The 27,025-nt window shown below is 54.5% G+C and overlaps 13 protein-coding genes across 13 annotated transcripts; 8 read left to right on the top strand and 5 right to left on the bottom strand.

The window, feature by feature from the left end:
* Positions 1 to 1,021: 1,021 nt before the first annotated feature.
* On the top strand, positions 1,022 to 2,097 carry PG994_002329 (Major allergen Asp f 2; the record flags this gene model as incomplete). Its single annotated transcript, XM_066853738.1, has 3 exons — positions 1,022 to 1,442; positions 1,537 to 1,991; positions 2,056 to 2,097. 3 exons carry the CDS (start codon positions 1,022 to 1,024, stop codon positions 2,095 to 2,097), a joined length of 918 nt encoding a protein of 305 aa, XP_066721879.1.
* A 569-nt stretch (positions 2,098 to 2,666) lies between these two features.
* Positions 2,667 to 4,393, top strand: PG994_002328 (uncharacterized protein; the record flags this gene model as incomplete). Its single annotated transcript, XM_066853737.1, has 2 exons — positions 2,667 to 3,321; positions 4,161 to 4,393. 2 exons carry the CDS (start codon positions 2,667 to 2,669, stop codon positions 4,391 to 4,393), a joined length of 888 nt encoding a protein of 295 aa, XP_066721878.1.
* Positions 4,394 to 5,829: 1,436 nt separating this feature from the next.
* Positions 5,830 to 6,136, top strand: PG994_002327 (uncharacterized protein; the record flags this gene model as incomplete). The annotated part of the gene is made up of 2 exons (XM_066853736.1): positions 5,830 to 5,939; positions 6,043 to 6,136. The coding sequence occupies 2 exons, from the start codon at positions 5,830 to 5,832 to the stop codon at positions 6,134 to 6,136; spliced, it is 204 nt and encodes a 67-aa protein (XP_066721877.1).
* Positions 6,137 to 6,729: 593 nt separating this feature from the next.
* On the top strand, positions 6,730 to 7,361 carry PG994_002326 (endoribonuclease L-PSP; the record flags this gene model as incomplete). Its single annotated transcript, XM_066853735.1, has 3 exons — positions 6,730 to 6,907; positions 6,976 to 7,031; positions 7,173 to 7,361. The coding sequence occupies 3 exons, from the start codon at positions 6,730 to 6,732 to the stop codon at positions 7,359 to 7,361; spliced, it is 423 nt and encodes a 140-aa protein (XP_066721876.1).
* Positions 7,362 to 8,009: 648 nt separating this feature from the next.
* Positions 8,010 to 9,537, top strand: PG994_002325 (ribonuclease III domain-containing protein; the record flags this gene model as incomplete). The annotated part of the gene is made up of 3 exons (XM_066853734.1): positions 8,010 to 8,627; positions 8,868 to 9,088; positions 9,144 to 9,537. 3 exons carry the CDS (start codon positions 8,010 to 8,012, stop codon positions 9,535 to 9,537), a joined length of 1,233 nt encoding a protein of 410 aa, XP_066721875.1.
* Positions 9,538 to 9,981: 444 nt separating this feature from the next.
* Positions 9,982 to 10,835, bottom strand: PG994_002324 (uncharacterized protein; the record flags this gene model as incomplete). The annotated part of the gene is made up of 4 exons (XM_066853733.1): positions 9,982 to 9,995; positions 10,052 to 10,151; positions 10,202 to 10,449; positions 10,499 to 10,835. 4 exons carry the CDS (start codon positions 10,833 to 10,835, stop codon positions 9,982 to 9,984), a joined length of 699 nt encoding a protein of 232 aa, XP_066721874.1.
* A 332-nt stretch (positions 10,836 to 11,167) lies between these two features.
* On the bottom strand, positions 11,168 to 11,503 carry PG994_002323 (uncharacterized protein; the record flags this gene model as incomplete). Its single annotated transcript, XM_066853732.1, has 2 exons — positions 11,168 to 11,338; positions 11,408 to 11,503. The coding sequence occupies 2 exons, from the start codon at positions 11,501 to 11,503 to the stop codon at positions 11,168 to 11,170; spliced, it is 267 nt and encodes an 88-aa protein (XP_066721873.1).
* A 1,238-nt stretch (positions 11,504 to 12,741) lies between these two features.
* On the bottom strand, positions 12,742 to 13,125 carry PG994_002322 (uncharacterized protein; the record flags this gene model as incomplete). The annotated part of the gene is made up of 3 exons (XM_066853731.1): positions 12,742 to 12,752; positions 12,816 to 13,037; positions 13,104 to 13,125. The coding sequence occupies 3 exons, from the start codon at positions 13,123 to 13,125 to the stop codon at positions 12,742 to 12,744; spliced, it is 255 nt and encodes an 84-aa protein (XP_066721872.1).
* A 1,117-nt stretch (positions 13,126 to 14,242) lies between these two features.
* PG994_002321 (Fungal specific transcription factor domain-containing protein) lies at positions 14,243 to 16,602 on the top strand (the record flags this gene model as incomplete). The annotated part of the gene is made up of 5 exons (XM_066853730.1): positions 14,243 to 14,248; positions 14,271 to 15,279; positions 15,368 to 15,797; positions 15,868 to 16,156; positions 16,252 to 16,602. 5 exons carry the CDS (start codon positions 14,243 to 14,245, stop codon positions 16,600 to 16,602), a joined length of 2,085 nt encoding a protein of 694 aa, XP_066721871.1.
* A 1,348-nt stretch (positions 16,603 to 17,950) lies between these two features.
* PG994_002320 (uncharacterized protein) lies at positions 17,951 to 18,737 on the top strand (the record flags this gene model as incomplete). The annotated part of the gene is made up of 2 exons (XM_066853729.1): positions 17,951 to 18,124; positions 18,309 to 18,737. 2 exons carry the CDS (start codon positions 17,951 to 17,953, stop codon positions 18,735 to 18,737), a joined length of 603 nt encoding a protein of 200 aa, XP_066721870.1.
* Positions 18,738 to 19,293: 556 nt separating this feature from the next.
* Positions 19,294 to 19,752, bottom strand: PG994_002319 (mitochondrial 37S ribosomal protein uS19m; the record flags this gene model as incomplete). Its single annotated transcript, XM_066853728.1, has 3 exons — positions 19,294 to 19,324; positions 19,426 to 19,621; positions 19,707 to 19,752. 3 exons carry the CDS (start codon positions 19,750 to 19,752, stop codon positions 19,294 to 19,296), a joined length of 273 nt encoding a protein of 90 aa, XP_066721869.1.
* Positions 19,753 to 22,502: 2,750 nt separating this feature from the next.
* On the top strand, positions 22,503 to 24,930 carry PG994_002318 (uncharacterized protein; the record flags this gene model as incomplete). The annotated part of the gene is made up of 3 exons (XM_066853727.1): positions 22,503 to 23,034; positions 23,116 to 23,222; positions 23,272 to 24,930. The coding sequence occupies 3 exons, from the start codon at positions 22,503 to 22,505 to the stop codon at positions 24,928 to 24,930; spliced, it is 2,298 nt and encodes a 765-aa protein (XP_066721868.1).
* Positions 24,931 to 26,113: 1,183 nt separating this feature from the next.
* On the bottom strand, positions 26,114 to 26,886 carry PG994_002317 (HDEL sequence binding protein; the record flags this gene model as incomplete). Its single annotated transcript, XM_066853726.1, has 2 exons — positions 26,114 to 26,674; positions 26,803 to 26,886. 2 exons carry the CDS (start codon positions 26,884 to 26,886, stop codon positions 26,114 to 26,116), a joined length of 645 nt encoding a protein of 214 aa, XP_066721867.1.
* Positions 26,887 to 27,025: the final 139 nt, after the last annotated feature.

Raw genomic sequence — 27,025 nt, 5'->3', positions numbered from 1 at the left:
TATGAGACTGACACCGCTCTGGGCCGCACCTACCTAACCCCCTGTCTGTAGTCTGTAGTACTGTTGGGTCGGAGCTTTCTCGCCTGTCAGCAACTGCTGCTGCGCAACCTGCAGAGATACATACATCTTGCTAATTCGCGGGCTGTGATGAGATGTAGGTGTTGGTAGCCAAGGAACAAGATTTCTGTATAGTGCCTTGGCGGCTGGCAGAATGGCCATCAAGGTGTTCAGGATCGGAAAATGCCATTACTGGCCCACAGCTTGCCAGTCAAACGCACTTGGCGTTTCCATTGCAACAAGAGCTGTGCCTGGAAGACCACCAGCAATGACCTTCAGGTATACAGAAAGGATACAGTAATTGGGTACAAATGTATAACGACTGACTTCCAATACTGTAAATTATACTAGTACTTTAGATACATGTTTCATATATGCCTACGGACGAAGTCTATTTACAACTGTATAGCCCCCAGGTCTAGTGGGCCTCGAGAACCTTGATGGCCACGTCGTACATCGCCTACTTAAATCGTGTCTTGGCTGAACGCACATCGCAAGACTTTTCCCTGTCCAGAATCACACACCCTTGGGCGTCAGCGTCTTGGCAACCCGTTTCCTAAGTCGACCAACTGCCAACTGGTATTGCGTCCCAAACAAAAGGCCTCATCTCATCACACCCTCAAGCGCGGACAAGTGTGTTTCCATCCCCGCCACTCACTCCGTCACCTCGGGTCAAGGTCCGTCATCGGTTAGCCTCACGGATAAAGGCTCCCAGCTACCGGACCAAGTTTATGATACTTTGACCAGCAAGGTGACAGAAGGAAGCCGAAGAAAAAGCGAAATGGGTGAATATACGCAGCTAGTCACCTTGGCAAGGGAGATACCCGGGGCGGTTGATCAGAGCTGAATAGCTATATAAATATGTCCTAAGATGCTGTTATTGTTCAGTAATATTGTTCATCCGCGCAACCTACATCTCTTCCGGCCCTTCCCACCCTGCCAAGACACGCACCCAGACCTCACCATGAAAGGCACGATTCCCACCGTCTTGCTGGCTCTCCTAAGCGGCAGCAGCCCATCATCAGCCGGCCCCGTCCAGCGACGCCAGGAGACCGTTACGCAAACCGTCACGGCTAGTGGCGCGCCCTCGACGCCGACTCAGTGGACTTGGAACGCTGGCGGGTCGCAGGCGTGGCCCATCCATGAGTCCTGCAACGCCACCGAGCGGGCGCTGCTCAAGAAGGGCCTCGAAGACGCCGCCGCCCTGGCAGCGCACGCCCGGGACCACGTCCTCCGCTTCGGCAACGGCTCCGCCATGTACCAGAAGTACTTCGGCGCGGCGGCGTCGGCCGAGGTGGTCGGATGGTACGACAAAATCGCCAATGGTGACCGGAGCCGGTTCAAGATCCGATGCGATGACGTTGACGGCAACTGCGCGCTTCCAGGTAATTATATCTCACCATGTCCCGAAACTGTATTTATTTCATTGGTCGACTTGCATGGAATGTGTCGCTGATATTATCGGCCATAAAAAAATAGGCTGGGGAGGCCACTGGCGCGGCGAAAACGCCACCGACGAGACCGTCATCTGCCCCCTATCCTACACCACCCGCAAGCCGCTCGAGGGCCTGTGCGGGTACGGCTACACGGTGGCCCGGTCGCCGCTGAGCTTCTACTTCGGCGCGGACCTGGTCCACCGGCTGCTGCACATGCCGAGCGTGGGCGAGGGCGCGGCCGAGCACTTCGCCGACTCGTACGCCGAGTGCCTCGAGCTCGCGCGCGCGGCGCCGGCCGAGGCCGTCCGCAACTCGCACTCGCTGCAGTACTTCGCGCTCGACGTCTACGCTTTTGATGTGGCGGTGCCGGGGGAGGGGTGCACGGGCAAGGCGGGGAAGGGGGAGGAGGAGGGGAAGAAGGAAGATGGCCACGGCGGACACCCGGCACCGACCGCTACGACTTCGGGCGCGCCCTCGACCACGTCGTCTGCTGCTGCTGTGAGTAGAACAACGTTATGAATACTGGTTAACAGAAAGCCTTCTTACTGACTCTTTTCCATAGGAATGCCACACTCACGCCGACGGGGAGGTGCATTGTGCCTAGGTTATTAATCGATCAGGATGACATGTCGGATGTGAGCATGCGGCTCAGCCGTTCTCATCCACTTAAAACACGGGATGTGTGGACTTCCCTGTGACAACCTCAGGTCATAGCCAGTAGCGAGAACTGACCCGAACTGCATACCTAATACATAACGATCCCGTTTAACTCAGAACCTTGTCGGCCAATTCCATCTGGATGCATGGATGACAAATGCATCTGGCGCAAAATCAACGTGAAAAATCCTGTGGTGATTGGCCCCTCGGACCCGACAGACTGGTAACGAGCTGTCATCCTTGCAAACCCGTCCCAAATCAGATGATGATACGAACCTCCCAGCGTCCTCAATCTTGTAAGGACATCCTATTGGAGCACCTTCCCCCTGTAAGTATGCAATGCGACCAAACCGTCAACTTCCTCGGCCCGGCGGCCTTTCGATTTTGTTGATTAACCCCTCACCATCCCACGCGGTGTCTTCTAACGACTCCCAGCTTCATTTCTCCGTTGTTGTTGGTTCTCCGTCTTTTCTCTTTCTTACTTATCAAATCTTCAACATATCCAGATCCGATCCGATGTCAGCTCCACGCCAATTCGAGGGCGGCGCGACCGCTGGGCCAGGACGCGAGGGAGAGGGTTCCGGCTCTGCTCCTCCAGCGAATGACGATGAATTCGTATGGCTCGGTCCCGAAACAACGAGGCCGACGCCTGTCGATTACAGCTTCAACACCCAGCTACCGGCTTCCCAGCCATTTGCCGGCTTCGGCAACTTTGCAGGATCCAACGTGGAACCGCTGCTTCCCATGGAAGGGCACCAAGGCTTTCAGGCGCAGGCACCAATGTTCCAGGCGCCTGGCTATTTCCCAACACACGACGCCGGGGCCATGGAATTCTTTCCGATACCAGAGCCCCATATGATGCCGTATTCGGGGGGTACTGATGCCGGTGGCAATGACGGTTACGTGCTCAACAATACTGTGCCGCCCGCAGTCCCACGACAAGAACCGGCCAGCTCAATGCCCCGACAATTGCAACTGCCTTCGCAGCTCCTGGAAGCGAGGCAGGCCGAGACCCATTCCAAACTTTATTACGATTCTCTCATCTCTGTTTGGCACCCGCGCGAGTTCCTGCCGGAGGACTACCCAGATCTCGATCCTGCATACGCTGTGGTCGATCCTGCCAACCCCCCAAAGATCGTTTCCAAGATTCCTATGGAAGATTGGATTCCCAGTGATCTTTTCCGCGTGCCAACGGGGTCGTCCATTGTCGAACCGCACTCTGTGCAGGGTGAGAATGGGAGGTTATATAATGGGTACAGGGAAGGAAAATATCTTATCCCCAACGATGGGGTGAGTATCCGCAGATGACCGGAAAACACTTGTTAACACCAGCCATACTGACAGCTCCGTAGACAGAACAGGATCGATTAGATCTCCGATATCACGGGTTGAAGGTGTTACTCGGAGGCCGAAGCTTCCTTGCACCTATCAAAGACCCGAAATACGTGCTGGACCTTGCCACCGGCACAGGGATATGGCCCATCGAGTTTGGTGTGTATCGCCTTCTTCCACTCTTGGCTATCTCAACTGACAACGACTTCAGCCGAACTTTTCCCACACGCCCAGGTTATCGGGACGGATCTGAGCTTAATCCAGCCTGATCAAAAACCCCCGAACGTGACATTTGTTAGGGAGGATTCGGAGGAAGAATGGTGCTACGACGTTAAGTTCGACTACATACATGCGCGTGCAGTGCTCACGTGTTTCGACAACCCAAAGGGGTGATGGAGAAAGCCTTTGAGAACCTCAGCCCCGGCGGCTACATCGAATATCTGGACTGTTACGGGGTTTGCGGCTGCCTCGATGGCACCATGAAAGGGACGGCCATAGACAGAGGCGGAACCTACTGCGTACGAGGAGCCGCCACGGTTGGGAGAGATCTCATGGTTGCGACACATTACAAGGAATGGATGGAGGAGATTGGCTGTGAGTATGATATCGTGACGTGGTATACCGCGATCGGCGTTGCTAGACTGCTCTGCTAACTCCGTGTTCGCGGGCCGGATACAGTCGTGGACGTTGTCGAGAGGAAGCTCGCCTGGCCGTTCGGACCCTGGGCCAAGAACCCCCGCCTCAAATTGGCTGGGAAGTACTGTCAACGGGATTCCTACGACGGCATCGACGGGATCGCGCATGTGATGCTCAAGAGGGCCGGGATGTCGACGGAAGAAATCGAACAGCACATAGCGGAATTTCGGCGTAACCTGGTCGACCCGGCTATCCATGCATATGTCCCCGTGTAAGCCGGACAGTTCTTTCAAGAGTCGCATTCTCTTTGTCATCTGAGACTAACTGAAGTTTTGACAGCGTTGCGATATACGGCCGGAAGGCCGATGCACCCGAGAGCCTCCGAGCAAGTCATCCCGAACCAACGTCGTCGATGCCTCCTGCGCCAAGGAAGAGGTTCGGTTTCCAGCCCCATGAGCTGTTGCCAGAGGACTTTCCCGAGATCGACCCCCTGTACCTCCGACCTGACGCCGTGTCTCCATCTGCCATTCCCTCGAGCCGGAGTGGGATCCCGCCTGAAACCTGGATACCGGCCGAGGTCTATCGTAAGTCAAGTGGCTCATCCGTGGTCGAACCCAATTCCGTCATAGACGGGAACGGTCGAAGTTACCATGGCTATAAAGATGGGAAATATCTTTTGCCCAACGACGCAGTAAGTTGACATCCCCATAACCTAGAACAGAATCATGGGACTCACACCCGAACAGGCCGAACAAGAACGCCTCGATTTGCAGCACTATTCCTCGTCGCTACTTCTTCATCACCGATCATACCTTGCGCCGATCCAGTCCCCTCGGTATGTCCTGGATATTGCCACTGGAACAGGTCTTTGGGCTATAGAATTTGGTTTGATACCCCCCACCCCACGCACCCTGGGCACTCATCAGGCCCTCGGGAGAGAGAGATACATGAAATGACTAACTCCTGGGCCCACAGCTGAAGCGCACCCGGGAGCCCACGTCATTGGGACCGACCTGAGCAAGATACAACCGGATAACGCGCCCAGCAACGTCGAGTTCATTCGGGATGACGCCGAGGAGCCGTGGGAGTTCGCGCCGATCAAGTTCGATTACATCCACGCCCGGGCCGTCTTCTCTTGCTTCGACGACACCAAGTTCGTGATGCGCCAGGCTCTCGAGAACATGAATCCCGGCGGTTGGATCGAGTTTGCGGACGGCCAAGCTGACGTCACCTCGTTCGACGGCAGTACTCAAGGTAGGCTTTGGAGAGAGAGAGAGGCAACTGTCTGGCAAGAGCAATTCAGTCCGACACATCCATACTAACGGCAGACGACAATAGGCACGGCCCTGGAGCGCTTCGGCGATATGATGACCGCGGGGGCGGCCTTGAAAGGCAGGAATCTGGACGTGACCCGACACTATAAAGAATGGCTGGAGGAGGTCGGCTGTAAGTCCACCCACCCCTTTTTCACTCTTTGCAGGCTACGACGGAGGTTCCATCAAAGATCTTACTAGGAGTATGAAAAGATGAGGACCGAACCAATCGAAATGGAAAACAAGCTAATCAATTTCGGGGGGGGGGGCGGGAAATAGTCGTCGAAGTGCAAGAGCGGAAGTTTGCCGCCCCCGTGGGACCGTGGTGCAAAGACGAGCGCCTGAAGCACGTGGGCCGGCTGTTCGCGCGCAACTTTTACGACAACATCGGCGGCATCATGTTCCGCGTCATGGACTCGCTCGGCTACACCAGTCAGCAGAGGGAGGAGCTGACGAACAACTTCCGGGCCGACCTCGTCAGCCCGGCTATACATGCTTATCTCCCGGTGTAGGTTTCTTCCTTTCCTGTCCCTTCCCCCCCTCTCTTGCAAACATCAACATACTGCTGCTACAAGAGAACATGTCGCTAAAACAAACGGTCGGGTGTCTAGATGGGTTGTCTACGGGCGGAAACCGCATGAGTGGGAAGGTAAGGCGCAACCTGGTGGAGACTCTGGAGAGGGTGTCAAGGTTGAAGGGCAGTGATGACAACCGTAGCCATCAAGCCCTCCCGAGATGATTGAGTCTCACTCACATCTAGGTTATCGGTCACGTCGCAGTATGTGGATAGGATATCGCCATTTTCAATTTTGATTATAGTATATATTACCTGTTCCTACTAGCGATTGTGGTATCGTCTACTACTCACCACACATGCCACCTCCTATTCGCCTGGGTGGCTACAAGAGACAAATCCCGGCCAACTGTGATTCAACATTGTCTGACTCATTCCGTTGCTATACCACAACTGTTCGGACAACTTTGATCACATGGCCTTTTGCCGCTTTTGCTCAGGCTCGGCTTGAATGGGCTTGGTCTTGTTTACCCCTGCCTCCAATCCGGTGAGGCTCTAATCCGTTCTACAAGACAAGTTAGCCCCCTGTCTTTTGTCACTCTGCAGCGCTGCCAAGAAGCATGATGTAATCCAAGAGAATCGTCCCGACGCGTTAAGCGCTAGACCTGGTGTCCGATTACCGATAGCGGTCTGGGAATTGAGCAAATATTAGGATGTTAAGAGACTATGCCACCGCCCCTGAAGAGTGAGCTCTAATTAAGAGTAAACACCGGACATGATAATCATGAAGCTCCCCATCGCCGTGACGCCACTGATCGCTTTCGCCGCTTACGCGACAAGACAAGCCGCTCCGAACTACACATCTCCGCTCGGTGTCGACATCTACAATCCTGCCGAGCTCTTCAACGCCAGCGGCACTTGGAGTATGATGTCGCGGGCCGGAAACACCCTTTACATATCCGGTATTACCTGCGCCGTCTCCTTTCTCCAGCCCAAGTAGTATTACTAACTAAATCCATCTCCCAAATAGGCATGCGTGGCTTCTATCCATCCAACACGACGCTCGCGCCCGTCGGACGCGAGCGGGTGTACCAGGCCTTTACCAACATGAAGACGCTAGCCGAACTCGGCGGCTCGGATCTCGCAAGTCCCCCCTACCTACCTACATACCTTCTTTCTTGGATGTCTTTCGCTGACTGCGGGAATTGGGCTTGCGCAATCGAATAGACCTCGTGTGTGAGGCTGCAGGTGTTCGTGACGGACATGCATCGCTGGCGGCCGCTGGTGAACCAGGTCCAGGAGGAGCTGTGGAGGGAGGTGGCGCCCAACTATCCGCCCCGAACGATTTTGGAGGTGCAGAGGCTCAATGACGATGATATCGTCGAGGTGGAGGGGACCTTCTACTTGGGCGATTAAATTGGCGTACATCACCAGCGGCGTTTGGATTTCCTTGGACTATGCTTCCGCCCTTGATGGGCATTACGCTCGTATCAAAAGTTCCAACGCCCCTACAATCTTGAGTCGGGCTCGGCGATAGGGCACAACTCCTCTACTATCTTTTGACTTTTGCGGTCTCTGGGGCGGGTCAAGTCGAGACCCTTGGCCAGGATTTGGTGGGGTTTGGGCCTGCGGGCACTCCCGCTAGATTTTAGGTATCTAATGGATGCTACGGGCAACACCGCTGGCTCTTCGCAAGTAGGAAAGACGGGATACATGTACTCATTTCCAGTTGCTGTTGGTCTCTCTTTACGGAGCGGCTTATTCTGGTCGCCTGTTTTGTTGTTGATTTATTGGTTCATACGTGTGTACAGTTGCTTAGTCAGGGCCCAGTGGAATGGTCACTTTAAGCAGGGGTGTTGACGCGTCGGGGATCGCTTTTAATGAAAAATGAAAGTCCGGCGCGATGGCCCACTAATTAGGTACGCTAAACTGATACCGTGCCAGCACTGCTGAGATTTTTTTGTCGCCGTTAACATTGGAGTAGATTAATGGTGCTAGACATGCTAGACGCGACTTTCTGAGCTCAATTCCCAACATCTTGTAATCTGCAATTGCATATTAGCAATGGGAAAGCGTGGCAAAGCGAGCAAGGCAGCCAAAAGGGCGCTCGACGCAGCAGCCAAGGCACTAGCGCTAGAAAAGTCTGCCGAAAAGTCTGCCGTCAAGACTGCCGGGAAGGCGGCCAAGAAGGCCGCCGCTGCTGAGGCTGAGGAGGCGGCAAACACAACTGCACTGCCATCGCTAGCACCGTCAACACCACCACCGCCGCCAGCGAAATCACGGGCGAAACCACCCAAACCACCAAAGCCTGAGCCGGCTGTCGCTCCAGCTCCTTGGACGCCGCGGCCGGGCCAGACCGCTCGCATCTGCCCGAAACCACTCCACCGTTATCCATTCTTTACCCCAGCCTCACCCCTCATCTTAAATACGGCTACGCTACCATCGTCGACGCCATCAACACCACGACGGGCAAAATCACGGGCAAAAGAGCCAGCTACCACTCCAGCCCCTTGGAGACCGCGGCCGGGTCAGACCGTTCGTATCATCGCGAATTCCCTTTATGATGCATTCTTTACCCCAGCCTCACCCCCTCTCAAAGACGCTTGCGCTGCCATCGTCAAGACCATTCGCACAACACCGGAGACCACGACGGGCAAAGTCACCAGAGCCGTCACCGTCACCGTCAGTGCCAGCTACCCCTCCAGCCCCTTGGAAACGGCGACCGGGCCAGATTGTCGGCATCAGTCCGAACCCGCTCCAACCTTATGCATTCTTTGCCCCATCCTCGCCCCTCATATGTTCCTTAATTGATACCCGTCGCCGCGAATCCCGCTTCGGTCCCGGCATCGTACGGTGCGAGGTAAGCTGACCAAACTGGATAATTCCTCATTGTTATTTCTGGCTAACGGGATCTTCCCCTAGCAAATACTCGGCTACACTTTTACATCCAAAGTTATCCTGGCCGAGGCCCTTAACGTCGCTGTGAATTCCGAACCTCGCCATCAGTTCAGCGTCGACGGTGGTGGTAACTTTTACCTGCCGTCCAGCAAGCGCCTCGCCATCTACGGCGACTCCCTGATGCGGACTTATCTATGCCGCAAGTGGCTCGAGCTGGGACCCGTGCTGGGTACCGGAGTACTATGGTGATTACCAACTTTCCACTTCCTGCTCTTGCATCGGCCGCTGACCCTCTTCTAGGAGCACCAGAAGCTCAGTTGTCTTGAGCGATGAGCATCTCAGCGGCATCTTCCTCAAGCTAAACCTGGAACGATGCATAACGCGCGACATGGACTCAGTCAAATCGTACTTGATTTCTGACAAGAAAAACCCCAAGTACATGTCCACCACCGTCGAAGCCATTGCCGCCGCCGCCTTCTTGGACGGCGGCGACGAGGCGCTCAGCGCCATCATGTCAGCCTTTGGGTTTGACAAGTGGTGTGAGGATGGTCCCACCATGTACGACTTCATCCGCCATAGGCAGCCGGAAGCCAATGAGGGAGCCGACTCGGGAGTGCTCATCGCGCCATCAGCCAACTCGGGAGCGCCCGTCGCGCCATCAGCCAACCGGCTTGGAGCCAAGACGCCCGCCTAACACCACGCGTACACACGCACTTCTAGTGCCCCTCCATCACCCCTCTGTACAACCACTGTACCGCTATGTACCACTATACAATATATCATGTCATCTTCGCCGCTTGCGGAAAGCCAAGTGCTAACGCGGCCTAGACCGTATAAATTAGAATTAGAAGTGGCAAGGGTTCACAGATAGATAGCTGTATTACTTACGCTCATATGAGAACCCGCTCATCGAATTTTGAATTGGGCTTCGGGCTTGATGTCTAACAGGTTGTGTGTGTGTGTTGTGAGAGTGAGCAAAGCAGTCTAATTCACACGACCTGGCTCTTCTGCCACCCACTGCGCCGCCAGGAAATTCAAGACAACATGATGAGTGTACGGAAGCCTGCAGCCCCTAACCTACAGGCCGCCGCATTTCTCATCCAGGGAAGCTCTGAATGTATCTCGGAGACTGACAATGTTAACTGAACCACCCTGAGCAGCATATTTTGCGTGTCATTCTTTTACCGATGGGACCAGCATGTTCTTACAAGGCGGTAGAACTGACACACTGTTGTAGTTTTGGTTCGTCATCGAATGGAGGAGACAGGGTTCTGACTCCTCGGCCGTGTCCTGATCGCTATCAAGGGTCTGGTCCGAGATAGTAGGTGGTTCCACGCTCTTTTGCCGCCCGTCGTCACTCCCGTCCATCCCGGATTCAGTTGACCCGTCAGCAGGTTGCTGGCGGCAGTGCCCAGCATGCCCAACATGGACCACCAAGCAAACAAGTCACTGCAAGTCTCGGCGTTGCTAAGGCATGAGATGGTTGACTCCTCAATGGGCTTGAAGGGGTCAATCTCGTTGGGACTGTGCTCTTTGTCAGCTGAAGAATTCGCGAGATCAGGGGAGGGGCTACCGCTTCCTAGAGTACCAATCACTTCCCCTTGGACTAATCACCCCAGAATAGCCGCCACTAGCAGCAACTAGAAATTGCTGACATAGGCAAAGACCACCCCGGCGACACACATCAAAGCGGAACCCATGGTTGCCGTGAGGCGGACCCCGACCGCGTCGCCGACGTAGGCCAGAACGGAGCTGATGACCAAGTCGCCGAGGAGCGTCAGGGTCATGAACAGGCCGACGTCCGAGTCGCGGAACCCCAGTTCGTGGAGGTAGATGGCCCCTGATCAAGATGGTGCCGCCGTGGCCCAGCAGGCGCACCAGGCGCAGGACGATCAGCAGCTTGACGTCGCGGTGCGAGTGCCGGAGCGTTTCGGCACTGACGACGAAGAAACGCCGTGCGCCGCCGAGAAGGCAGTTAGTAGCGGTCGTCATCTTGCAATGGAGTCGGAGCCTAGGAAAACCGCGGGCCTGGTATTACCTACTGCACAGTGCTGTCGTGCTACTAGCAACGCGCACGTTTATACCTACTTAGTTATAGAAACGGGACACAGCGATTACGGTGAGCACGGTAGAAAATAGTCAACAATAGACTATTTCCGACCTTGTGTTCGAAGACGCGATTCGTAGTACGAAAATACCGAAGCAACCGTCTCCCGTCTCCGCGGCTTCTCCAGTCGAGGTTGGACGGTGGCACAGTGTATCAACCATGACCTCGGAGACCAAGTTTCACGATATGAAACGCAGGTATTTTCTTCCTTCGATTCCTACCGATGGGCCCCCAAATACGCCATCGCCCACTGAGCCTCCCTCAACGGCATCTCCAAAGCCCCGGAGCGCGACCCGTCATCCTCGGCACTCCACGCAGTGAACTCGGCCAGGCGGGTCTCTGCATAGCCCGTATAGTCGAACGCGATAGCCCCGGTGGTCGATTGTGCCTAGCTTGTAGAGAAGGGGTAGGGGGCATTGGCGATGAGCAGACCAGCTGGTGACAGGTTTTGGCGTACATAGCCGTACCCCTCGCTAAACCTATAGTGGAATGTAGCCGCGAAGCGGCGCTGTGTGGCTAGTATACTCAAGACAAAGAGAGTGGTACTAAGCATCTCACCCTTGCTGGGGTGCTCTCGCGCCTGACCCTATTGCGACATCATCGCAAAGCTACGGTACACGATTGTGACAGTTTGGAGTTGTCGTGGTAATTACTCAGGATGACTGGAGACAACAAAGCGGATATGGCACACGCGTTTGCGACTCCGTGGGACTTGAAGATGCAGGCCCCAGCGCTTACGAGGAACTACGATATGCATCATAACCCCAAACTATAATTATATGCATGTAAGCATGTCTTTAAATAATTACGCCTAGTTCTAAAATAATACCATTCGCTTTCGAACTAGCACTCGCCCTTTTACCTGCGCAACGGCTGCCAGTGTGACGGAGAATGTCTCGCCGCTGCTTACTATTACCCCTAAACCCTTGAAATGCAATGGATTACGTATGCACTTGGCCCCTTGCCGAACAAAAAGAGGGAAGAAGTAAATTACAGACAGCCCACCATGGGCACTAGGTGGGTAGGGCTGCACTTCCAACGCCAGCTGAGCGTACGGCTTTTGTAGGGAAGAGGGTTGCCTCCTTCCCTGCGTAGGATACTCAGTAGGAGAACTACGCCTTTTGCAGCTGTTGGTTAGTCCTACCCATTCTCCGCCACAGTAGCATTAACAACCTCAAATCTCAACTGCATCGCGGTTTAGATTGTATTACTATCTGAATAAATCAGACAGGTCCGTTTTTATTGCGGGCTAAGATTAATAGATCGCTGTAGTTCGCTGGGTACCCTTCGATATGCTCCGTGGTGAAGGCGAGCTTCCTCTTCCTCCTGGCAAGTCGGCAACAAACTATCTTGAGCGCAGTCCTCCCATCAGAGAAAAGCCCCAGCACACCCCTTTTCTAGAAGTGATCCTAAAGGCAATTGCTCAGTTTTCGTCCGAAGCTCAACGGTACCTTCTCAACACTAATATTCATGATCTCATTTATATATACCTCCGCGAAGATTCGGATAGTCAAGAAGGTAAAGTTATATTAATCAAATTTGGTATGTCTATGAAAGCCAAAATTCCGTTCCTTCATCTCGGTGACTTGACTTGGTACAATCTCGACGTCAAGTACAAAGGCTTTTCATGTCACCACCAGCCCATTCCGAATGCAATCGAGAGCTCAATCTATATGATGTCCTCTTGGGTATACGCCGTAAAAAAAGCAAAAGTCGTGTTACTCATCAAGTTCCTCCCCGTCTTATGTATTCGCATCAGACAGGAGAGCTGCAGTGGAGCAGCCAATGCCCTTACTTCGTGACTGCGCACATGTTAGTATTCCCTTCCTGTTCGAGTATGTTAAATATCCGAGATACAATCTTACTGGCAAGGACCTCGTAAGCGAACAAGGTATCTTTGTAGGCTTGACTGCGCTTTCCTGACTTCCCTGCCTTCTTTTGCGCCTTTTCCTCGCGCGAGGTGGACGAGCTGCTGAGCTTCGCCTTGGCCTTCTTCATGGCGCCGGAGATTCGGGACGAAGAGGAGGACTTTGAGCTGTTGCTGGGAATAGGGCTGCCCTTCATGGCTGCTATCTCATCATAGGAATCTGCACAGTCGGGTTAGCGACGCTGTGTTGGACCAAGATGTCGCATTGGATGGGAGGAGACTCTACCAGATGAGATGCGGGAAGCCATGTTGGATGTGGATGACATTCTGGTAGGTAGGTTGTCAAATGTTTTGGTAGACGACGTGGTGGTTCGAAGTGTGGTGATGCTTGGAGGCACGGTGTCGTGTGTGGTTGAGCTTGAGCTTCGATGTGGAGATGCAATTGTCTGTAAGTGGCAGGCGTAGTTGGTCTGGGGTAGTTGCTACTGGGAAGTGCTGAGTGTATCGAATTGGGAAGGAACAACGGACAAAATCTCAGATATAGATCTCGAATAACACTTGTCCATCAACCCTTTTTGACTCATCAGAGGCATTCCTGGTATCAAATTAGCTTGCTGCAAGGACTTTTCAGCACTGCACCGAGCATGCGTCGGCGTTCCCTCCTTGGCAAAGCCGTCGTTTGGATGCTGCGCCAAGCTTAGCACACCGGGGCTGACGGGCTGACCTGGCTGGAGACTAGCGTCATCATCGTACCGGCTTTCGGCCAGGCACCGACCTACTAGACATCAGGCAGACAAGGCAGATCAGGCACCTTTGTGGGCATTCCCATGAGGCTTGGCCGGGATTAGAAAAAGGACGGCATAATCATATGTAATTAGCGGTGCCATCCACGCCCTCTGGAGGTGGCCGTCCCACGATTTGGACCGGGATCCTGGCTGACAGCGCAGCCCGCTACTGCTGCTCGCTTGGCCGAGTTAGTCATCCCACTGTGAAATGATTTGGAGTGACTCCGCTCTAAGCCGAAGCCGAGCCTTAGCCAATTTGGTGCCCTTTACCCATAGCAAGGTCAAGCCGAGCCTTGGCGACATCTCGCAAAACATGACTGCAATTAAGTCGGCTTCGGCTTCGCTTCCAATAACTACATCCAAATCAAGCTGATTCCCAGTGACAACAACCCCCTTTACTGCGAACCCCGAGTCAATGTCAGTTATTACAATTTCATCATACCACTTTTACTTGCACGCAGATAGAACGCGCAGCTTGTTTGCGCCATCAATACGGTGAGCCATGTCAGACGGCGCATCTGAACTCCGCCGCCGGAATGGTCGACTCCAGGCATGCGATACCTGTCGACAGAGGAAGGTAGAGCGTTTTCCCACTTGTTAGCGTCGTGCAACCCACCTATCAGCTACCAGCTGCGTCGTCATGCCCGTCTGACATGAAAGAGTCATAGGTCGCTTGCGACCACACTCGCCCGGTCTGCCTCCGATGCAGGAAAAGGGGGAAGCGATGCATCTATACTGTATCCAATTCCACGCCGGTCAGGCCCCATGGAACTAAGTCGTCGTCACAGACACGCCAAGGGGTTGACAAGTCTCGCCAGCCATCGTCGCCCTCTCCGTCTTCGGTCCAGCTGGATGAGATGCAGAGCCCGAGCCCGAGCCCGAGTTTGCGCAATAACATACTCAACCGCAGGGCTACGGGCGGTCATGGGTATCTCGGTGCCACGAGCTACTCGGCTGTCTTCCAAGAGACTCGTGACAACCTGAACCTGCTCGGTGCCACACCCCAGACTCAAGGCAACAGCCGTGAGGTGCTCGGCCAGGAGGAGCCCGAGGTCCTTACTCCGAGCATTCGGGAGCTGTGTTTCACAGTCCTTCGGCTCCTCCCCCAGCCAAACAAAGTTGTCTTTCAGAAAAAGGGTAATTCGTCCGTCTATCTATCTTATATGCACGGGATAGCCGAGCACATTCTGAAGTCGCTCTACGAAACGTGGGGCGAGCATCTCAACGCCGGCGGAGACGATGAAACCAAACTCGAAGACATGGCTAAGGCCGTGTGTGTCAACACCATGGAGCCGTTTTCTTATTCCATCCGAGACTCGGAGGAGTGGCTCAGCCAGTTCAGTGGACCGAACTTGCGGTGGGAATCCATTGGTACGTTCTCCCTTGCATGTCCAGGCGCAGCACCGTTTTTTACGACGACTTACACTTACTTATCCCTTCCCGGAAAAGGCGTCCTTTTCGACCTGCTCGACACCGAAGCCAAATCCGTGAAACGTCGGTTCGTCTCAGACACGCAACATGAGTATCTCGAGTATCTCAGGAGAATTGCAGCGACGGGTCTTCGGACCCTAGGTCTATGCATTCAACTGAGTCGAGAGTTTACTGAAGGCAATGTCCTCTTGATTTACCTATACAACCGTCGCGCCACGCTGGAATCAATAACCAGTGGGGATGCCAGTATGATATACTCTCCTCCCTGAATGCGAACTGGCCAAGAGTATCACCGAGTACTGCTGCTGACGTAAATATATTATAGGTCTTCCAGCATGGCAATGCCACGCCGCTCATATGTCTCTTCTCACCTTCCACGGCTTTCACGACGAGCCTAGTACCCACGGTTATCATTATAACCCGAGTTATCGACCGTCGTTGGCGATTGAATGTCGCAGGCGCACCGTAGCCATTTCCTTTTGTGCCGACAATTCCATGGTCACCTTCACAGGTAGACCCCCTCTTTTGGGAACGAGCTATATATCCACGCCACTGCCACTGGACATCTCGGACGACGTGCTTTTCTCGGACGAGCAGACACTGGTACGGGTAGCATCGGAAACGCTCGACGAGAGGGGATGGGGTACCTCGGGAAATTTCTACCCGGCTACCATGATACGGGCGCGTGTGATTCTTGCGCACATCAAGGCCGAGATCATCGAGCTGGCACTGGGAAAAGATCCGTTCCCATTCGAGCGCATAGGGTATGTCTGTTTGTTATGCAGGCTCGTGTCCCAAACTGCGGTCGTCACTAACCTATCGCGTAATTATCAGTCAACTCCGCGCAAAGCAGATCCAGGCCATATCCGAATTTCCCAAAACATTGGTCTTTCAGCTTCATGAGATTCGTGCGACTGATATGGACATTACCCGGTTCTACCAACGATTACTTGTGCGGCTTGAGATCTTGATGAACGAGTTCCTGCTAGACCGGTTGCAGTATCGCCATTTCCAAGCGGACAGCAGCGACCTGCTAGTCACCGCTTATGAGATGGTCGTGCTGGCGCTGACTGTGTGGACGCACATGGATCTCTTCACTGAAAAGCGTGACTTTGACTGGGTTGTAAGTCATATCTACCAACCATCTTTTCACTTCGCATGTGTTAGGTAGCGCAGCTCCCACAGCTGACCGTCGTCTTCTTCTTCCTCCTCTCACAGCTCATGGGCTACGGGGCCCCCGCGGGCGGCGTGCTGTGCATGGAGCTCCTGAACCCGACGCTGCAGGGCGCGCACCCGAAGAACGCCGAGATCAGCCGCTCGGCCATCATCCAGAAGCTCAGCCTGCTCGTCGGCTTCTTCGAGTGGGTCAGCCCGTCGGCGCCTAACGCGGCCCTGTGCGAGAACGCCATGGTGACCATCCAGCACGTGCTGGACGCGACCCTCAACATAGGCCCGGCCGCGGCCGGGCAGGGGGCGGCCATCGCCAACATGGACTGGAACTTCTCGACGCAGGTCGACTTCAACTTCGACCTGCTCGATACGTTTGATTGGTTGCGGGCGGACGCGTGAAGTGCTGGTAGTATACGGTAGGTAGACATAGGTTGTGGTAATGCTGATAGTAAGGGGTTAGGTGTAGGCGGCAACTAGGAGTGTGTCGTGTTCCATCGGTATCCGTCATCATGGGTCTTGATTACTGGGGTCGTTTAATCCTTCTTCAAGGTTATCGGGTTGCGGCGGAAATCGAGAACCATGGCTGCACCAAACCTTGACCTCAGTTGTAAAGTTACGCACAACTCGAAGAGTCAATAAATATCTGAACTGACCCTGTTTCCCTTGACCGGGCCGGTGTAGCCTAGCGGTAGTATTGTTATTTATATGCTTAAAGGCAAGAGGGTTTGACTCCCTCTGCGGTCACTATTTTTTCTCATGTCTTTTGCTATTTTTACTCAATACCTCCCATTTCAGTGCCTCTTGTATATCTAAGCCGCCTCCATAATTTGAGAGACCCGACAATGAAGTCAGGACAGAGCAAGGTCGAGCTACAGTTGCCAGCACCCATAATTCTATAATTGCAGTATGAATTCTTATGCTTTCTGCATTCTTTGTGTTTTCAGAGTAACAGTTCTAATATTAAAGGATTTGTCATCAAAACATAGATTCCCGAGACCACTCACAAAGTGGCCTACATACATGTCTTGGCTCAATACCAGCTCCCTGACCCTGCATAAGTTAGGCAGCCAAAAGTTAGACACACCAGACTGCCTGATGGGCTTAGCTCGTTCGTGTCCATAGTGGACAGAAACCACATCTTCTATCATCAAAGTGAGAAGTTGGCTACATATCGGCGAGGCAACGGTTTGCTCTTCAATTGAACCGACACAGTTCCAGATCAGTCAACCCAGCTTGCCCTGGACTCCTGTCCTTCTGCTATCTGCACACATGTAAGTGGGCAAAGATGGATGCCTACTTACCTACTTCTGTAGCCACAGGTGACTATCGAAGACCCACAAAAGTGAGTAGAACAATGAGGGATCCACTATGTGGCTTTCCCCAGCTTCATGCCTGGATCCATCCGGTCCGTATTTGGTACTTTAGGTACCTTAACCATCTGCTGGGTACCTACAACAACAACTTCACAACGAATCATCCACCGAGACGATTCTGTGAGAACCTTTCTCCACCACATTCATTGCGAACAGAAGCCTTGGTAACCCGTCAATCAGACATAAATTCATCACAAATTCCGCCAAATCTCACCAACCAGCTGGCGCCATACCACTCACGTGACCTGATTACCTAATCCAGTGAGGTCAGTCCAAGCTTCGGCCGCGGCAGCTCGACCATCCAAATCATTCATCCAGCGCTGCTGACCGACCGACCGACCGACAGGGAAGCGCAGCACAGAGCAGAAGTCAAGATGGCGACCGCTCCCACCGAGAACACCAACCCGGTGCCTGCCAGCAACAATGAGGCCCAGGCGGCCGAAGAGGAGGAGGAGGTCAACCCCGAGCCCCAGGAGGCTAAGATGCCGACGCGCCGGGACATCTCGCTGAAGGAGTTCCTGAACAAGATGGACGACTACGCGCCAATCGTGAGTCCCCCCTTCCTACCCACCTTCCCCCACATTGTATTTTAATATCATTTCCTGTCTTTTGCAAAGGCGCCTGCCGCTGTAGTTATCTGCGCACTACAAGCGCTGGGAACGAATGAAGAAGAGCGGGCTCTCAGTTCAGTTGGCTAACCTTTGCGCGCCTCATCGTTGCCCACCCACACAGATCCCCGACGCCGTGACCAACTACTACATGACGCGCGCGGGCCTGCCGCCGCCACCGCAGACGGACCAGCGCCTGGCGCGCCTGCTGGCGCTCGCGACGCAGAAGTTCATCGCTGACATCGCGGCCGACGCCTACCAGTACAGCCGGATCCGCGCCTCCAACACGAGCGCCAACAACCCGATGGGCAACCTGGGCGCGGCGGCGGGCATCCCCATCCCCGGGCAGGCGGCGGGCGGCGGCGGCGGCGGCGGTGCGGGCGGCGCGAAAGTCGACCAGTCGCGCGGCGGGCCCCTCGGCATCCAGCGGGCGGGCTACGGCGGCGGCGGCCAGGGCGGGTCGCAGAACCGGACCGTGCTCACCATGGAGGACCTCGGCATGGCGGTCGGCGAGTACGGCGTCAACGTCAAGCGGAGCGAGTTCTATCGATGATCAATACGATACGTTCACCCATCAAGCATCATCGCTGCTCACGCATTCGTTTCGCTACCATTACGACACGATAAGCTATGGGGTGGGGTGGTGGTGTTGATTTAGAGGTAGGAAGCCAGATGGGACAGAGGGCACACAGATTGCAAGTTATTTTTCCGGTCATGGTCACGGCGTTCACGGTTACGACACGAAACAAGACTTTTTGGAAGGCTATGGCAGGGGACAGCGAAGTACTCCGACAGGCCCAGACTGGGCAACACAGATACGTTGCCAGCAAAAGGGAGAGAAATGGTGGTTCTCAGCTTTGTATTGAAACGAGAAACCCACGTCATGGAGAGACTTTGGTCTTTTGGTCTTTTGTATAAATAATTGTAAAACACCTGCAACAATGATACCACCGCGTTTCGTGGGTTGCTCCCTCTGCCTATTGGTACACGCAAATGCGGGATTCTGTACAATCGGGGTGCTGGCATGAATGCATCTTGGTCTCCTCCAACGCCATGATATATGCTTTCCGTCTTTTGGCCTTCCTCTGCTAAGTCCATAACTTTTCAATCTACCGTTTCCAGATGAACGGTTTCCGCGTCCTGTTAATGGTGGAAGAAGGTATGTCAGCAAGAACTGCGTCTTCCCAAAGTGTCTTGTTTCTTTTTTCCTTTCCTCAACAGAGGGGAGAGGAACAACATACAGCGAGAACTCCCCGAGCTTGTGGCCGACCATGTCCTCGGTGATTTCCACGTCGTTGTACACCTTGCCGTTGTGCACCTGGAACTTGAGGCCGACGAAGCTGGGCAGGATGGTGGCGGACCGCGCCTGCGTCTTGATGGACTTGATTCTCTCGCCGGGCTTGGGGCGCACGATCGGTAACGGGACAATGTGAGGTCCTGTTTGCGCGCGCGGGCGCGGGCTGTTAACTTTCCGGCCGCTTCTTTCTCTTGTGGTGGAATGGATGATGGGGGGGCTACTTACCTTTCCACACGGATCGGCCTTTCATTAGGCACCTGGTGGGCTGCATTTTGTCTGTATGGGTGGTGCGTCGTGGGAGTTGGGCGCTCTGGTTCGCTACGAAACTGCGATCTTCGTGATGACTTCGCAGCAGCTGCTTGACTGACTTTGAGGCTAAACTAAAGCTGGATGCGGGTCCATTGGATATTTTCAGCCACACAGGATGCTTGAGTATGTAATGTAACTGTCCAGCGCTGGTCGCTACGCCACATCTGGGCTGTGCCACATCTGCATGTGCTATGCCACATCTAGCCTTCGGTTTTCCCTGCCTGCCTGCAATCTGATTCAGATTTCCGCTCCAATCCCGACCTAGGCTTGTTTCTCGGGTTTTGTTACTCTCTTGGTTTAAAAAACGAATCTCCAATATTTGGAACCTCCGATCAATCTATCTCCATTGCAACTGTATCGATCTGCCCGGCAGCTTCTTGATACACCAATGCCCTCATGTCCGTCCGGTGAGGCAGACCAATGAGGACGTACGGCTTGACGGCTTGCCTGCCTAGCTGGGCCGGGCTTGGCTTGCGATTCAGGTAAACTCCTGGGTCCTCATCTTGCACGACGATTGATCGACCATCTCCATCTGGGCCGTCCGATCGTGGAGCAATCGCGGCTAGTAATTTTCCGAAGCCCAATGCACTGTATCCCATGCTACTTTCTCGTCGCATCGTCGTATCGTCGCCAGGGCCTATTGGGGGGAGAGGGGTGGCTCGACTTTGTCTGAAACAACGGCCACTGAAACCACCTTCCATTTCTCCTGTGCGTGACTTGGGCGCATCCGATGCAACCTAGCAAATTCGAGGTTGCTCATGGCTGGACTTCTCGTTGTCGTCATCTCGCTTGAACTACTAATGCTACTACATTTCATAAAATCGGGCCACTACTGGTCACGATGCACTTCCGCGATGCATACCAAGAAGGACTCTGTCCAGAGTCATACTTGCATCAGGTTCTCCCGACCATGTGGTTAGGTAACCTGAGTACCTACTGGGTGGATGAGGGTGCTACAACGAGTAAATTCTCCGTAGTAGGGATCGTTTGTTTCATCCACACCGTTATTCCGCAAAAAAGAAAGTCCCTGGAGCGAGCTACTTACCTTGCACACGCACAGAGGCAGTGATGATTGGAAACCCGTTGCACAATAACATGGCCGTCGAGACCCGCACCAGAAGCACCGAAGACTAGCCATCCACGACTGTCTGCCTGTCTGCCAGACTGACAGGCGTTTTCAGTGCTTCAGTTAAAGTAACGAGAAACGACAGGTTTACTGGAACTGCGATCAATGTTGTCTAGAAATTGGCTCCACTGCCTCTATCTACTCACTATTGGTGCAGGCAACACGGCGATGGCGGGAACGACTGCCACGACGATGTCCCCAGGCCTGGCGATCTTAAGGATTGAGCAGTCCATCCTGCGTCACTGACATCCCTACCGATCAAATTCAACGAGCGTAGTAGTCTTGGTAATATGTATCGAGTGTCAAATTAAGTTGACAGCCATCTTGCCATCTGAGCACATACCTACTACTCTACATTCGGCAATCGGTTCGGCGTCATGGACACAACGTGGCTAGAAACCATGAAATAGCAAATAAGTCTATTCGCCGGGTTGTTTCCATAGCTTATTCTGGAACAAACAAGGGGCCCCCGCTAGGGCTACAGTGTATCGACGATGGGAGATCATATCATCGACGTCGATTCACGAATCAAACCCATCCATCATCATGGGTGGATGGACCTGATGTGTGCAGCAGGTTCCATGTCTGACAATGTTTCGAACCGGCCCCGACGTTTACTCGACGCAAATACCTCGTACAATTGCGTTGTTCATCTGATCTTCACGAGACTCGAGAAACTACCTACCTAAGGTGCCCTTCGTTGGCTCTCGTTTCTCTGCGCGCTGGTGGTTGAATCATCACGTGCCCACTTGGGGTATCATGTAAGGTAACCTGTCCTTGGCCTGCCACCCATTGAGTGAGGCCTGAAGGATTGCACTGCCCGCACTCTTCTGCTTCTGGCCGAGGAAATATCAGATGGACTTGAGACTGAAGCCTGATACGATATCCGCGTTCGCGCTGTTTTACCACCCCGGTCTTGAGAACGGATTGCAGTTAACCTGGCGAATCAACGTCGCTTGCGGCTCTACCCACCGACCTGCCAGGGCCCGTGCTCTCGGACGACCAACGTCCCTTGCCGCCAATCAACTCCTCATCCCACGACCTCGCCGCGGCGTCGAGTGTAAGTCCTGCTCGGATTCCCAGGGCATCGGAGCAGTACCGGTGGGCTTCCTCGGCCCCACGCGAGGTATTTCGCTCCAAGATGCCTCCAGTATGTTATGGCGTTAGGCTATAGGAAGATTCCCTCAATCCCCCGGGCAGTCCCAACAAGCTGTCATTGTCCGATGAACCCGCTCGCTCGTCTCCATTGTTTTGAGGCCTCTGCGTCAAAGTCTCGCTGTGGCCGCCAAGGTGCGGCAGGGTCGGTATCCGTGTCGAGTATCACCAGAGACTTGGGACCACCATTTGGGATGAAGACATGATAAGGAGATGCAGCTGCATGTTCGCCCGCCTGCCTACCATGTCCTGACTTCGCCTTTGTTTTTTGTTGTTTGTCGAGTACATACAGTTTCAAGATTCGTTTCTTGTTTCGTCCCTGATTGGTGGTTAAACTAAACAACCACTGCTCTGGGTTTCTGACCGAAGAGCATGGGCATCCCCAGCTAACGCCGGTTTCCTCTTTCTCTTTTCTACTCACATTCACAACCATGGCCCGAATCACCACTTTCCTCGCCGCTACCTTGGTGGCAGCCACGGCGTTGGCGAGCGGTAGCGGCGACTTCATCAGCGGAGGCGTATCCGTCGAGGAAAATGAGTCGGGCTTTGAAGGCCTCCGGCAATCTGTTACTCGGAACATGCTCAACGTCGAAGCCGTTGTTGGGAGGCGCCCGCATCAGCAGCAACCAGATGGGACGAGTCCAGAGAACATACCAGTGTCAATCACGCCGCCGCCGACCGCACTTCTAAACAACCGTCAGGTACCTGCCCCGTTGCCTAACCCAGGAGGCGGAGGAAGAAACCCGCCGCCGCCAAATCCAGATACAGGCGCCGCTTCATCAGCGCTGGCCTCGCTCTCCGCGCAGTCATCTTCCGACGTCGCTAAAGCTTCGTCGGATGGGTTCGCTTCTGGGAGTGCAGTGGCAGCCGCTTCGGCTACTAGCCAAATAGCGAGCATCAGTGCCAGTCTCGCCGCCAGTCTTTCGAGTGCGATTGCATCTATTACCGCAACAGCCACGCCAGGTCAGCAGCCGCCGATCACGGTGACAGTGACACAGACGCAGACGCAGACGCAAATACAGACGACTACTAATACTGAAACAGCCGCGCCTGGCCAGCAGCCACCAACAACAGTCACAGTCACACAAACAGTAAGCTCAACTTTGATCGCCACATCGATGTCGATCACCAAGTCGATGGACGTAGCCCAGGTATGTGATGAACAACATCCCTATCGCGAGACCAGACTAACTTATCAAGGCCACCAAGTCTGACTTGTTACCGGCGCCCACGGCCTCCAACGCGCTCATCATGAATCCAGCAAAGGATCCAAACCTGGTGGACCTGACGGTGGGCCAGCTGGCTGCGGTGATAATAGGGACAATTATCGGGACTGCCCTCGCAGCAGTGATGCTCACTCTCCTCTTGACTCGTTTCGCCCGACGCCGAAAGAACGGACAAGTCTATTCGAACTCCGAACCTGGCGACGCAGGCTCCCAAACAGCGTTACGAACGGCATATGCCGGAGAGGAGAAGGGGGGCGCTCCTCCCGATGAACAACACCCGGCGGTTCGGACGAAGTCACACAAGTCGAAACCGTCTGAAACATCACAGCGCATCAGCGTCTTCGACGAGCGGCCTCCCCCGGGCGGAGAAACAGCCGGGTTCGGCTTTGGGCCGTTCAACTGGTCCAAAGTCCGGAACTCCATCTCCAGGTTCACGTCACAGTCGAGTTCACGGCCAGAGTCACAACATGCGGAGGTCCAGATGGCCCACAAACGGAGTATCAGCAGCGGAAGCAAGCCCCGACTCATCCGACTGGGTAGCCGCGATGACGGGCTGACGCCAGTAACTAAAGGGTCTCAAGAGTCGCCGGCAGCCGCCCGAGTAATGGCAACAAAAATGGGGGGAGGTCGAGCTACGCCGGGCCACTTCGAATTCACGTCCAACCCATCGTCAAGGCAGGTGTCCGCCACGCCACTGAACCTGAACCCGCCCAACACCCCATTTCGGAACCCCTCGGGCGATGCCGTGTCCTGGGGGTCCTGGGGCGTCGTCGTTCCCGACCCAGAACCCGATGGTCACATGGCGATACTCCTGAAGCAGCCGCCACGGCACCAGCACAACCCGTCGTCGTCCAGCGGGTCCTCGAAGATTATGGACGCCGACCAGCTGCAGGCGGCCATGGCGGCAGACGGTACAGTAGAGCGCCCTCCGCCCACTCGTCAGCCCAGCAAGAACGAGAGACGCCCTTCCTCTGGGACGCTGGGAGTCATGGGCGGGGCCCACCCTTCTAGCCGGCTTGATGGTCCGCCCAACATGCCGCATCCTCTTCCATCGTTCGCGCAGTACGACCCGCGGCAACAGCAGCCGCATGCGGGGCCACAGCAACAGAGTTATTGGTCCCCCTCCAACACGACCAACAGCACCGACTTGATGTCGCCCGTCTCGTCCATCGGCGCCCTCGAAGCCTTTCCGCCGCCCGCGGACCGCCGCAGCACCCACCAGCGCGTGCAGTCCATGACCTCGTCGCGCAACTCGACCGCGACGGCGCCGGGCGACGGTCTGGGTCTGGGTCTGACGCGGACCCTTAGTAACCGGAGCATGGACAGCAGCCATTGCCGCTCGACGTCGGTCAACTCGTTCCTGCTGACGTCCGACACGATCCACACCAACGGCGCCACGTTCAGCCTGTTCCCGGCGCCGCACCAGCAGGAGCCGCCGCCGATGCCGACGGGTTCGTACTCCAACGCCTCGGCTTCCCCGGCAGCGGCGTCGCGGTCCCGCGCGGCCCCGCGCGCCATTTCGGCTGTCGCGCCGCCGATGCCGCGTCTTTCCATGGCCGATCTACCCTCGCCGCCGCCGCTGCCCGCGGGTGCTAGATATAGCCCGTCTCCTCGTGGCTCTGATATGGTGTAACTGCAGGCAGTGGGAGAGAGAAAGAGAAAAGGAAAGAAAGAAAGACCTGCAAAAGGGTCTCTGTATTACTACCTACATGAAGACAGTTCGCGCCACTTGTATATATATATATATATGCATGGCTTCATTGCGTCTGTCCATGAATCGGAGTTGGAGGCATAGGATTTATACCCATGGGCATCTTGGCCCACCGCCATCCCTGGGGTTGGTTGGTTGATTCGGCTCGGTTTGATCTTTCGGTGCGTATATAAATCGAGAATGGATGGAGAGGAGAAGTGCCTAGTTGCAAAAACTCTCGTACCTAGTTTCTTTTGTGGTCCTGCCCTCTTCCCCTTGCTCTCACACTTGTATAAAAGGTTCGATGGATGGAGACAGACGCTGGCTTCCTCGCTTGCATTGAACTGGATGAGATGCCACATCAGAAAGAGGCCGTCATCCCATCACCACCTACGTTACGATATATGTATCTATTTACCATCTATGTATGTACTACTACAGCATGACAGTTACTTTACGAATAATATGATTATCCAAGATACTGCTTCTTTTCGAGACAAAATAGTGCGCCTTCGCAGACGAAGATTTATAACGTGTCACCGAGAAACAGATTGGAAGATGTAGTAAGTTTTAGTTCTTTAAAGGTAATATAACAACAGACGTGTGTATCTACCTATCTCCGCCCGTTGCCGCCGCATTCTCATGTCACACGTCGCCATTCATTATTCCTAACGCCGACCAATGCAGTGGGGGAAAAGCCTACACATCCTAAAGTCTTTGATCTTCGTACAATCAGTTTGCCTATCATATAGGCATGATATTCATCATAGCCAGCCGCATGAAAAGCTGACCAGTGTTACAGCCTTCCAGGTGTTTCTCTCCCGGGGGGCAGGAAGGAGGAAGGAATCTTGTTTCTCTTCAAGCTCAGATATGAAACACGCCTGCCCGCCTGACACTCAACTGGGAAATCGCGTCCACGAACTCTGTGAATTAAGCTTTTGCCAAGCCCGCGGGCAGTTGTAGCTTCCTTTATATATTTTTCCCGGAGCTCCAAATAAGCCCGATCGAAGCCCGCCGTCCAACTCTTGAAATGAAAGCAGTGGCGCACACACACATCTCGCGGAGAGTGGTATGTAACCAAGTTGCTTCCCGGTACGCCTCCACACAGCAGCAGCCGCAGCGCGCCTTAGACGGGCAGCTTGAACTTGCGGCCCTTCATGACCTTGGTGTAGTAGATCCAGAAGAAGTCGCTGTAGAGGACGGTCTGAACGATGCCGGCGACGAGGGCGATCCAGTCGACGTGGTGCTTGGGCTCGGTGAAGTAGCGCCAGACCCAGTTGGGGATGTAGAGGGCGCGGTAGAGGCCGAGGGCGAAGAGGTAGTGGGTCGTGATGGTCTCGGCCTCGCCCGTGCGCTGCAGCATGAAGAGCTGCGGCAGGATGGCGACGGCCTCGAGCCAGATGCTGAAGGCCCAGAGCATCTCGGCCAGGGTCCACTTGTAGGGGATGAGCACGGCCAGCACGGCGGCGCCGCCGAGCAGGTACTGCACGCGGAACGTATCGAGGTTCGGGTCGTGCGTCGGCTTGTACTTGGTCGTCATCAGGTAGACGATGTAGCCCTGCGCGCCGATGAAGAGGATCTTGAAGACGACGTTGTAGAGCGAGTGTGTCGCGAACAGGTCCAGGTACCGCGTGATGTAGACGAGCAGGTACAGGGCCTGCGACTTGAACGAGATGCCGGTGCAGCCCTGTAGCACGGTAGGCGAAAGATTTGATTAGCTCACTGTCAAGTTCCTCCGGGTGGTTCCGTCGATCTTTGTAGCATGCACACACTCTCCTTCGAGGTAAACATATCGGAAACGGGGCGGATACGTACATTGAGTTCCGTCATCTTGTGTAGTAATATCAGGATCGAGGCCAGATGGGAGAAGTCTCCCGCGACTCGGAAGAGGTTCAACATGATGGCGGGTGTTGTGGGCGAAGCTCGGGAAGCTTCCAAGATTGGGGGATCGTCTTTATTTTTGTTGTGGTCGTTTCAATGCCGCCAAGCGCAGCAACGCGGCGGAGAAATCAACGTGGGCAGAGATGTCGAAAAGAAA

This window comes from Apiospora phragmitis (genome assembly GCF_038363925.1).
Source record: "Apiospora phragmitis strain CBS 135458 chromosome Unknown utg000002l:1.0-5516284.0:1.0-5523493.0, whole genome shotgun sequence".
Taxonomy (NCBI): Eukaryota; Fungi; Ascomycota; class Sordariomycetes; order Amphisphaeriales; family Apiosporaceae; genus Apiospora; species Apiospora phragmitis.
The sequence above is the reverse complement of the archived record's forward strand: the minus strand, read 5'-3'. Positions and strand labels throughout refer to the sequence as shown.